The 12,187-nt window shown below is 38.3% G+C and overlaps 1 protein-coding gene across 2 annotated transcripts; it reads left to right on the top strand.

Annotated features, from left to right (window-relative positions):
• The first annotated feature begins 12 nt into the window (after nucleotides 1-12).
• parp2 (poly (ADP-ribose) polymerase 2) lies at nucleotides 13-12,154 on the top strand. 2 transcript variants are annotated; one of them, XM_041993164.1, is made up of 17 exons: nucleotides 13-312; nucleotides 1,250-1,459; nucleotides 1,654-1,794; nucleotides 2,009-2,079; nucleotides 3,309-3,359; nucleotides 5,267-5,363; nucleotides 5,519-5,594; nucleotides 5,675-5,777; nucleotides 5,889-6,042; nucleotides 6,134-6,272; nucleotides 6,392-6,455; nucleotides 6,697-6,831; nucleotides 8,135-8,262; nucleotides 8,382-8,481; nucleotides 9,441-9,539; nucleotides 9,925-10,049; nucleotides 11,641-12,154. In XM_041993164.1, the coding sequence occupies exons 1-17, from the start codon at nucleotides 240-242 to the stop codon at nucleotides 11,798-11,800; spliced, it is 1,926 nt and encodes a 641-aa protein (XP_041849098.1). In that variant the 5' UTR covers nucleotides 13-239; the 3' UTR covers nucleotides 11,801-12,154. The 2 variants fall into 2 exon arrangements, with proteins under 2 accessions (XP_041849098.1, XP_041849099.1); XM_041993165.1 differs by having other exon boundaries at nucleotides 15-312; nucleotides 1,657-1,794.
• Nucleotides 12,155-12,187: the final 33 nt, after the last annotated feature.

Below are 12,187 nucleotides of genomic sequence, written 5' to 3'. Positions count from 1 at the left end.
TATCTGATGTGAGCTGAGCTCTGTTGCAAGTAGTCGTAGTTTCGGCTAGCATAATTTCTCATACTAACAGTGCTGGACATACAAAAGATTTAGCTTTTAAAAATTGAGTGAGTCGTCTTCGTGCTAAACGATCTTTAACACGACCTGTCCGCAACCAGGAAACGACAACAAAAAAGTTTCCCGCCTGGTTTTATTATCAATTAGCCCCTTCCACCATTGCAGACTGTATTTAAATAACTATGAGACGAACAAGAGGTTCAAGAAATAACATTAAGACCGCCTTAGAAAATGGAGAAATTCAGTCGAGAACAGGTTTGTGCTTGTTTCTAAGCATCACAGGAGAACCGTTCAGGTTGTAATTTGTCACTCAGAGCTTGTGGATATGTCTGGACACAAGACTGCTGGAAATTCATGTCTACGGTCAAATCAAATGAGGATTTACTGTTGATATCTAGATCCAAATATCAAACGGCTTTATGCAAAAGGTGTTACACAACTATATGTAAACCATGTTGTTTTATACCTGCCCATATCAAAACCACTATTACCACAAACCTGCTAGTCTTATCATTTTGTTGTTGATTCACTACTGATACTGATTAGTTCAACTTACAGCTAAAATAATCCGAGTCAAGGGGGGATAAAAGAGTAAGTAGATTCAGTCTGTTTAAAATATAGCTCCAAATATAAGGAGCTATAACAATGCTTTATGTAAATGAATCATACCATTGGAAAGCCTTTTATTTTCCTTTTAAATGGTGCCACGTTGGTAAGGAAAATGCATTTGTGGGATGAGCAGTTCTCTGCGTGCCGATTTACAAACGTGTCTCCATTTAAAGGGATATAAACAGGATTCCTTATGTTATCAGACTCATCACCAAGAAGCATTGTTACGACAAAGAAATAATCCACCAAACAATCAGTAATGGAATTGCTTTTAGCTAGGTTTAGCGGGTTGTTCAAACTGCTTTCAAAGCATTTTTGAAACTTTAATCTTACAAAATTAACTGAATGTGAAAATAGTTAGCTAAAGACAGAAAAAAGTAATTATTTGTTGTAAAAATGTAATTAATTTGATCTAATTTCACATAACTTTTAACATTTATGCAGTAAGCCTTTGCTTGTTAATCTGCAATGACAATTAGTAGTGTCATGAAATTATTTCGCATACCAGCTTTTCTGTACAATATTATTCTCAATATTCTGTACAATAATATGTTATAACCAGTCCTTTTGCCTCTATTATCAGTGTGGCAGTGGAAGGGAGATGAAGGACAGTGGGAGTCGTACTCACCTGCAGCCTGCACCTTACTGGACTCTGCCATCTTATCGGGGAAGACGTCTGTCACCCTGAATCTGGGCTCAGGGACGGCATATGAAATTGATCTAAAGAAGATGGTCCAAATTAATCCTGTCACAAAGTACAAGAGGAAAATCCGCTCTCAGACTGTAAAACCAGGTGTGTATTTAGTATTACAACACACGTTTGCCTTAATCTTTAAAAGAACCGTTTTATTTGCAGTAGCTGCCAAACTTAATGTATTAAATTTACTTTGTTCCTATTGAGGTTTTCCAATTATGTTTAAATAAAGTGCCAGCACTACTGTTTCTATATTTGTATTTTTGATTTGTCTGCTCTCCTATTGGGTTAAGAAGCTGGTGATGAAAAAACAGTTCAAGTTAAAGAGGAAGAGGAGGAGACTGAAGAGCAGCCTGCAACTAAGAAGAGGAGAGGACAAAGCAAGAATCAGAAAACAGCAGACGACATGCCCAAAGAGGAAATAAAAAGTGAAGGTAAAATGGATCAGATGTTTTATGTTCACGTGTAATAACATTAAAATTAGTCATTATCAGCTGTGGATGTACTGCTGATATGTTCAGAGTTTAGTAGCTATTTTTAATATAATTATAAATGCAGAGAAACACCTCCTGGTACTACCTGCTCTGAAATCTAGGAAACATTTTCCACATTGATGTTATGTTTTTGATCTGTGTGTGTGCTCACCAGAGGTTGTGAGGACGGTGGTGATGAAGGGCAAAGCTCCGGTGGATCCTGAATGCAAAGCTAAACTCGGAAAGGTAGATTTTTTACGTCCACATGAAATATGAAACTCATTTTTGTGGTTGACACCTGGCTGTTTGAGGCCTTTGGTAAAGCACAGCTCCAGTTACAGTTCCTCTTGTTAGTAGGATGATCTGCTATGAATACTTTACAGAACTTTAAAGAACTTGAAAGTTTATCAAAGTTTGTTTTGTTTTGATTGCCAGAGTAAGTTTCTTGAAGTGTTTGTATTTGTTTTATCTTTTATAAATCATTTACTATTCAGTATGGTCAAACCTGGATGCTTCCTGTGTAGTTCCCCTTTTAAGAAGTCTGCCTGGGGCTGTGTGTGTGTGCAGCAGCATTCATTCCCTCTGATAAATAGTTCAAATGATTAACATTTTAAAACATATTTAAAGTGTAACTACACACCCTACTGTTGCGTAACTCCACCCACTGCCATATTTGAAAAATGCCTGAAACTGCGAGGGTTGGAGTGGGAGGTGTGGGGTGATCAGGGAGCGGAGAGTGGGCGGTCGGGGTACACAGGCAGAAATGATTGACAGACAGCAGCTCAGCTTACTGGCAAGATTCACAAAGCACCTATGCCACAGAGCGGTCTTTGAGGTAGAAGACTTTCCCATCCTGAATCTACTCAGCTACGCATGAACAAGGTGATCCTGTCTGAGCCGTTAGTGCTGTTACACTGGCCTGTCAGCAGCTCTGGAAAGCTGTGGAGACTCGCAGCAGGTTGTGGCAGCTACAGGAAGTGCCGCTGTAAGTTGCCGGTGCTACGATTTGAGCTGCTGACTGGATCAGCAGGTAAAGAATAAAGTCCGGTGTTAATTTTACTCCCCTCAAAAGCACAAATCCATCCTATTGCAGGAATATTTCATCAGAAACTGTGAAAGAACAGAAGTCTGAAACTAGCAAATCTACACCAGATAAAGTTCACATCCCTTCATATGCAATCGATTGGGTACAAGAACTGAACAGACAATAAGTGGAATAGCAACCAGTGTAGAAACATTGAAAGACCTTCAGAAAGTCTGGAGCTATTACTCAAAACCACTTTTAAAGAATATAAGATCGTCTTACTTTTACACTTTTACTTTTACTTTTTCATTTTCTAAAATCTTTCATCACCTCTTAAATCCTCATAAAAGTCAACTTTATTATTTCTGTATTAAACGTTTTTCAGGCAAACCGTTTTACTAGAGCAGTTATCGTCTATCAAATAACACATTTGTTTACATTTCTCTTTCAGGCGCATGTTTACATTGAAGGAAATGATGTCTACGACGTTATGCTGAACCAGGTAAAACTTAACATCCACAAGCTGAGTCAAAAGCTCGAAAGACAAACATCTTACCATGTTAAGAGGAAGTGTTTTGGTTTTTTGTTATTTCCTAATTTATCCAAAAGCTGCTGGTTTTTCATCCACACTTAGACCAGAATAACATAGTACCTGGTTGCTGCTTGGTATACCGGTGAATCTCAAAAAAGTAGAATATCGAGCAAAACTTAATTTATTTCAGTAATTCAACTTAAAAAGTTAAAATATATAGACTCATTGGATGCAAACAGATATTTAAAGCATTTATTCATTATAATTTAGATGATTATGACTTACAGCTTATGAAAACACAAAAATCAAAATCTCAGAAAATTAGATTACATGAAATCAAAAAAGAAAAAAAAGGATTTTGAATACAGAAATGTCAGCCATCTGAAGAGTATAGTCATGCACATAAATTCAGTATCTGGTTTGAGCTCCTTTTGCATGAATTACTGCCTCAGTGTGGCGTGGCATGGATGTTATCAGCCTGTGGCCTTGCTGGGGTGTAATGGAAGACCAGGATGCTTCAATAGCGGCCTTCAACCCTTCTGCATTGCTACTCATGTATGGCTCATCTTTCTTTTGGCAATGACCCACAGATTTTCTATGGGGTTCAGATCAGGAGAGTTTGCAGGCCAATCAAGCTCAGTCGTCCCTCGGTCATTGAACCAGGTTTTGGTTCTTGTGGCCTTGTGGGCATGTGCAAAGTCCTGCTGGAAAATAAAGTCAGCATCTCCAAAAAGCTTTTCTGTTCTAAAAGTGCTCTAAAATCTCCTGGTAGACGGCTGCGTTGACTCTGGACTTAATAAAGCACAGTGGACCAACACTAGCCGATGAAATGGCTCCCAAATCAACACACTGTGGAAAATTCACACTGCTTTTTAAGTGTCTTGGATTGTTGCCTCTCTATTCTTCCTCCAGACTTTGGGACCTTGATTTCCAAATGAGATGCAACATTTGCCTCATCAGAAAAGAGCACTTTGGACAACAAACCAGTTTATTTTTTCTTTAGGTAAAACACTTCTGACGTGTTTTGTTCAGGAGCAGCTTAACCAGGTGAATACGACATTTGAAGCCCATGTCCAGGATCTGTCTGTGTGTAGAGCCTCTAGAAGCGCTAACTCCAACCTCAGTCCACTGCTTGTGAAGCTCCCCCACATTTTTTAATGGCCTTATCCTGACGATCCTCTCCAGGCTGCGGTCATCCCTGCTGGTCGTGCACCTTTTTCTTCCACACTTTTCCCTTCCACTCAACTTTTTATTGATGTGCTTTGATGCAGCACTTTAAAAAGCATCCAACCTTTTTTGCAATTACCTTTTGAGGCTGGAGGGAGTCAATGATGGTTTTCTGCACGACTGTCGGATCGGCAATTTTCCCCATGATTGTGAACTCTACTGAAATAGACTGAGAGAGCATTTAAATGCTAAGTTGTCCTTTGCAGGGGTTTTGGATTAATTAGCTGGTTAGAGTGTGGCACTCAGAGGTTACAACATTGAACCTTTTCACATTATTCTAATTTTCTGAGATTTGGATCTTGGGATTTTCATAAACTGGACGCCATAATCATCTAAATTATTACAAATAAATGCTTGAAATATCTCATGTTGAATATAATGAGTCTATATAATACATTAAGTTACCTTTTTTAAGTTGAATTACTGAAATAAATTAACTTTAGCACAAATTCTATTCTTTTAGTTTCACCTTTATATATTTAAATGTTAAATGCAGCTTCTGTCCTGTCTCCTCAAAGATATCTGATTTAATACAATTAAAACATCATCTCATAACTTTTTATTTTAATTACATGTGTTTTAATTGCTGAGAAGCCAAAGTGGTTTTTAAACCTGTTGCAAAAATGGTCCTATTTTGTCTCATGATGTAGACAAATCTTCAGTTCAACAACAACAAATACTACCTGATCCAGCTGCTGCAGGACGACCACTCCAAGGCTTACAGCGTGTGGATGAGATGGGGCAGAGGTGACTTCACTGTTCACCGATTTTAGTTTCACTTGATCGGTTGATTGGATCAGTTTGACTTGATTAGTGAAAATGTTTGGCTCTTAGAAGGAAATGCTCAGATTTAAGCTTCTCTCTGTTGAAGCTGAAACTTGTGTGATGTGTTTTTCCCACAGTTGGCAAAGTGGGTCAGAACAGCCTCACAGCCTGTGGTGGAGACCTGCTGAAAGCCAAAGACACCTTCAAAAAAAAGTGAGTGTGTAACTGACTGAAAGGTTTCCAGATGTTTTACATGAAAACATGGAGGGGAATTCAGAAACTTCTGTTTGCAGGTTTTTGGACAAGACGAAGAACGAGTGGGAAGACCGAGGTCATTTTCAGAAAGTAGCTGGAAAGTATGACATGGTGTTTATGGACTACAGTACAAATGAAAAGGTAAATTTAAGCATAAAGAGCTGTAAATGCATGTTTCTTTGTGTTTCTACCCTCAAAGTTCCTGAAGGCAGAGTGTGTCTATGTGTTCATGGATGTTTTTCATTGTTCCAGGAGGAGAATGAGACCACGGTTGATGCTCCACCCAAAAAGAGGACCTGCAAGCTAGATGCAAAGGTTCAGTCTCTCCTTGAGCTCATATGTGACCTCAAAGCCATGGAGGAGTGTGTGCTGGAGATGAAGTTTGACACCCGGAAAGCTCCTCTTGGTTGGTAAAAACATTCAAATGAAATCCAAGTTGGAATTTTACAATGTAGTCTTTTAATTTCTACCACTTTGAACCCTTCCTTCTACTACAGGCAAACTGACCTCAGAGCAGATCCGTGCAGGCTACGCCGCTCTGAAGAAAATCGAGGAGTGCTTGAAGAAGAAGGGCAGCAGTAAGCAGCTGCTGGAAGCATGCAACCAGTTTTACACCCGCATCCCACATGACTTTGGGTAGGGAGTGTGCAGCTGAGCTATAGTCAGATTGCAGTGATGCTGCAGAGAAATAATAATGTCTTATTCATTTTTATCGGATCAATACGTTCCTGTGAGTAACAAGTATGATTCTGCAGGCTGAAAACTCCCCCAATCATCCGCACAGAAGATGAGCTAAAGGAGAAAATTGCTCTGTTGGAGGTAAAGTATTATAATCTGAGCTTTACTTGTTTTGTTTTTTCATCTAATGTTCTGCTAACAATGTTCTGCTCTTTTAACCCTTTTTGCTCTTTTTATCTGTGTGCTCATTTACCTGCTTTTTCTTATGTGCTGCTGGAATTTTGAATTTCCTGAGGGAGTCACCCAAGTGATTATTAAAGTTAAATCTAAGTCTAAATCGAACAAAATGTATGTAAAAAATGTATGCTGTCTTTTCTTGAAGGCACTAAGTGACATCCAGATTGCAGTGAAAATGGTCCAGTCCAGTGCAGATAGTGATGAACATCCTCTGGACAGACAGTACCACTCCCTTCAGTGTAAACTGCAGCCTCTGGACTCCAGCAGTAATGAGTTTAAGGTCAGTTTAATTGAAATAATGAATCAATATTTTCTAATATCTGAACCGGTATTGTAAAAATGGAAAAGTCAGAACTAGAAGTATGAAGACTGAGATACAGTCTTATAAAAAAGAAATGCTTTTTATGTCAGACATAAAGAAAATCGTTTGCTCCTTACCAGGTTTTGAAATTAAGAAAATAAATCCTTATTTGATGAGCAGCATAGGACACACTTGTGTGCCATTAGTTACTCAACAAAACTAAGTCAAAATGCAGGAACAGTGGGTTGAAACCTTCAACAAGAGTATAAATAGCAGCCATGTGCAGCTAATCAAATGCATTTGATTCACTCATCACCATCAAGTGTGAGCACCTCAATAAAAGCAGAAGTTTGATCATTTTGTTGATCTGGAGTAATCGGATGTCCCTCCAGTAACTTATAAAAAGGCAATAAACCACTCTCTTCACTGTAACTGGTAACTGTACTGCCTACAGGCTGTATGTGGCCTCTGCTCCTGTGCTGTGTGATGAGTCTTTGAGGATCATAAATATGATTCAAGTAACTGTGTTGATGAGTAAAAGGCGACTCCCAGAGTGGATGTGATACTTTGGTGTTGCACTCACAGCTTTTTAGGGCGCATTGACACCAGGATAGTTTGGGGAATCGGTTTGATTTGGTGAGGAATTCTCAAATATTTTGCACCATCATTTGGTTTGTTTTCACACTGTACTTTACTCAAGTGGATCAAACCATCTGGACAATGTCACATATTTACAACAGCTGCTTGCAATGAGCGGTATAGCCTGAAACTACTGACCATGACCAGGAAGAAAGAAAGCAGGAGAAAGAAGAAAACAAGTTGATGCAGTCTTTTGGTTTTTACGCTTTTACTTTGGTGTCCAAACTTAATGCCGTTTTCTCAAGAATCTGCCTAGTATGATCCGTAGGAGAGGCGGCGAGCTATCCAGCATGTTACTCTGCAACATGCTCTACGTCACTTCTGCTTTGGTTAACTGGTCGGTCCATTTGCTTTCACATTGCCCACAAACTGCACCCTGGTTCACTTGCAGGTGAACCGAGATCCCCAGTTTTCAGGTGGACCAGAGTTCACTTCTGTGGTTCACATCAGAGTCCAAATGATCTGTACTGTCAGTGGAAGCAGACTAGGCTTGGTTTAAAGCAGACCAAATTTTATTAGTGTGAATACGTCCTTACAGCTGCCCACTTTAGATTGGATCTCCCAGGACTCTAAATGTCATGTGGTTACAATCTTGGCCTTAAAATATTAACAAATATAAACATTTTCCTAACTTCTGTGTTAGGTAATAGAGAAGTACCTCAAGTCCACTCACGCCCCCACCCACAGTGACTACACCATGACTGTCACCGACATCTTCTCAGTGGACAGAGACAAGGAGAGCAGCAACTTCCAGTCACACTTGAGCAACAGGTCAGAAAAACCTCTCCATGTTTGGCTCAAGCTTCCTCGCGCTTAGATTTTGTGAACTGATTTCTCAATCCAACCACAGTGGGTATAGCACAGTTTGTTTCTGTCTGTGTGACCATCAGGACTCTGCTGTGGCATGGTTCCCGACTCTCTAACTGGGTCGGCATCCTCAGTAAGGGCCTCCGAGTGGCCCCACCTGAAGCCCCTGTCACTGGTTACATGGTAGGATCCTTTTTTTTTGTTTTTACTTTTTTTTTAATGAATATTAAGTTTTATGTAGTGTTTTCTGAACATTTGACAACTATGAAGGAAATGCTGAATGATATACAGTATAAATTGGTTTTATAGTTATAAATATTAGGGGTTGGACTCGATTTAAAAAATTAATAAAAAAAAAAAAAATTCTATAAAAATAGGGTTCTACTCAAATAAAAAAAAAATCAAATTAAATGGAGGCTTTGCAATTAATTAATTTTGAATAATTGTATCTTAATTGCAAAAAATATTTGCACCAAAAAGCAAAAAATAATTTATTTAAATAGATTTTAATGAATCAAATAATAGACACAGACAATAATATTGTAAACTGAAGCTCTAGTAATGTAAACATTGAAAATATCCCTGGCCAAAATTGTTAAAGTTAAAGTGTAATTTTAATTACTTTACCTAGCAGCTCTGGTTCTTTAATTAAGAGCCTACAACATGTTACAGAACTTTTAACTTTTTTAATGTTTTCATTGGTAAGCGGGATCAGCCTGCAGCAGCTTCAAGACTGGTGCAGCATGAATCTGAGCCTCTTGTGTGTTTTCTTGTACAGGGGCGGGGCCTGCAGCAGCGCCCGAAGCTCATTGAGAAGAGTAAACTATATGTGCTTTTACGTCAGTCTCCAATAACACCAGAAAAAGTCACTAGATTTGTCGCTAGTCACTTATTTGAAAAAGAGTCGCTAGCAGGATCTGAAAACTCGCTAAATATAGCACCAAAGTCGCTAAGATGTTAGCCGAGCTCTGATGTGTGCACCAGTTTAATCGGTGTACCAGAAACTATGCGCTGACAAACGTTCTGTGTTGTTAGGATTTCAAACTGCAATGAAATGCTTTAATTTTTTTGTAATTATTTAATTACAATTAATGCTTTAAAGTCCCACCCCTGATAAAAATATTACTTTCTCTCTAACCCAGTTCGGTAAAGGTATCTACTTTGCTGACATGTCGTCAAAAAGTGCCAACTACTGCTTTACAAACCAAAGCAACGACACTGGACTGCTGCTCCTGTGTGAGGTGAGTAGTTTACAGCATTTGTTTACAGGATACGCTTGCTTTGTTTAGTTGCTTTTTTTGGCCAAAGATCGCTGCTCAGAAAGTATCTGGCAAGTAATCTGCAACAAGTTTTCTTGTTTCTGTTATTTGTCGCTCCTAATTTTGCTCAGTTCACCTTAAACTATGTGAAGAGTGCTTAGTTTACGAGGAAAAACAGAAAATAAAACTTCCTGTTTTATCCTTCAAAGATAAAATGCACCACTAGATGGCGCTCTGATAATACCAATTTATCTGCCTGTAAAAATCCAAAATTATTTGCACATAAATGCAACATAATTTGAACATTATGTTGCATGTTTGGCTCAGATATGACGCAGATATAGCAGTGTTGCATGTGTGTTTACAGGTTGCCCTTGGAGACAGTAATGAGCTGCTGGACGCCGACTATGAGGCCAGTAACCTGCCTGCTGGAAAACACAGCACCAAGGGCCTGGGACAGACTGGACCCGACCTCAAAAACTCAGTCATGCTGTAAGTTGGTCATATTACATTTATGCATTCATACAGGCCAAACATCGATTCAGCTGTGTCTGACTATTACGCAACAAAATCACTACACTGTCTGCACACAGGCTTGTTTATTTTATTGGGTAATTAAACCATTGGCTTAGATTATTTAAAGTTATATAATCACTGGTATCATGTGACATGTCCTGATTTACCCCTCTCCGGTTCCTGTATGCATATATGACAGGACATGATTCACTTAGGGTGACATTAAGCTCAAAGATTATAAATACATAAACCATTTATATGATCCACCTAAACGTTTCTGTTTTGGGGGGAGCTATAAATGACCTTGAAATGTCCTGTTCTGGTACAGAAAGACAATTTGGAGGAAAGCCACTGAAATGAAAATCAAAACTAAATGCGAAACTCGTTCTGCTCTGAAGTGACACAGCCATGCTGACCTGGCTTTGCCCTCATCTGTGCTGTTATTTGTCCTGCTGTGCTGACTGCTCATGAAAACATGGTTTTTCTTTGCACAGCAGTCATTTTGATTTGTGCAACTCTGAAGTGAAAATCTGAGCTGCCTTAATTACTGGAACATTCTAGATGTTTAATGATACCTGATTAGATTATCTTTACATATTAGCAAAAATAGCTATTTTAACTAAATTCCAAGCTGCAAATTACTTCAAAGCAAACTGTTTTTTGATCCTCAAGTGTGAGAATTTGCTGTTTTTCTAAACCTAACTCCAGACAAAACATCTGATGACGTTGGATGTGCTTAATGGCTCTGTAAAGGACATGTTTTACATGTTTCTAATCTAATAATAACAACAATACGTATGTTAATCAGCAGGGAAGTAATCAGTGATTATTTTGACTGCCTCCTTCCTGCAGCTGCTCATGTTTTGATTCAGCTTCTCAGACAGTGTAATAGAGCTCAGGTTAATGACTTAAAATGAAAATGCTTTTTTTCTTTTTTTTTAACATTGTAAATTATTTTTTTGACTATTTTTGTAGCACCTGTTTAGGGGGAAATATTTAGCAGCAAAAAAAAAATTAAATTGTAAATGGCTTCAAATTGTCTAAAACCTGCACGACAGATTAATTTCTAATATTAAGGACGGGATCTGGAGAATCATTTTCTTAATTATTAAATAACACTAGCACTCAACTGTAAATGTCTAAAGGAAACTTGGAGCTTATATGAGGTGTATGATTTTGAGAGCTGTATTGGTTTGATGGTTAGCAAACACTTGCTAGTTTCATGCTAGTTATTGCACACGCTGCATCAACAGTTTTTCCTGTAAAAAATAATCACTGAATGCTTTTTATTTTTGCCTTCTTGCAGAAACAGGGAATTCGGAAGAACAAATGCAATCTAGAGAACTTGAGTTGGCTTTTTTACTATTTTATAACATTTTATGGATCAAAGAATAATTCCTTTATATAGGAAATAAGTGATAAATTAATATATAATGACAATAATTGTTTGTGGCAAATGTTAGAATATTAATCATTTTATATAAAAACAAGAAATAATTGTTAAAACCACTAAAATCTCCTTAAATGAATGTGATTACTGTATGGTTCCTTTCTTTTTCTTCTTCAGGGATGGTGTGACAGTGCCAATGGGGCCCGGGGTGAAAACAGGAGCTTGTAACTCCAGCGGTTATTCCCTCCTCTACAACGAGTTCATCGTTTACAATCCAGCACAGATCCGCATGAAGTACCTGCTGCGGCTCAAGTTCAACTATTCTTCTCTCTGGTGAAAACTGTGGAAATCTGGGGCTCCCACATTCATGAAGCGAAGAGGACGCCTTCGTGTTCCATGTACAGTTTTCTCCACTTCTTTCTGAGTTTAAGGGATATGTATTTAGACCACACCACACTTGGCAGATATTGACTTTGCCGGCAGTAAGCTGCAGCAATTCATGAATAAACTGATTTATCAACTGGTGGAAAAAAATAATCTGGGTACTTGAATATGTTTTGGATTGACTTATCGTGTAAAACTGAAGCAACATTTTCAACACTTGGGAAAAAAAAAACACATTTATTGATGTAATACTCATCAAAATAACTGACATACAAACTCCTTAAGTCATAGGACTTTTTCTTCATTTCCACTGTGTAAAAAATGACTTAATTTAGTTCCA

This window comes from Melanotaenia boesemani, chromosome 8 (assembly GCF_017639745.1).
Source record: "Melanotaenia boesemani isolate fMelBoe1 chromosome 8, fMelBoe1.pri, whole genome shotgun sequence".
NCBI lineage: Eukaryota > Metazoa > Chordata > Actinopteri > Atheriniformes > Melanotaeniidae > Melanotaenia > Melanotaenia boesemani.
This window is presented reverse-complemented; position numbering and strand designations above follow the sequence as displayed.

Coding starts and splice junctions, on each gene's coding strand:
- parp2 (XM_041993164.1), top strand. CDS start 240: ATGAGACGAACAAGAGGTTCAAGAAATAACATTAAGACCGCCTTAGAA. Junction 5,778..5,888: donor ACTACAGTACAAATGAAAAG/GTAAATTTAAGC, acceptor TCATTGTTCCAG/GAGGAGAATGAGACCACGGT. Junction 9,540..9,924: donor GACTGCTGCTCCTGTGTGAG/GTGAGTAGTTTA, acceptor GTGTGTTTACAG/GTTGCCCTTGGAGACAGTAA.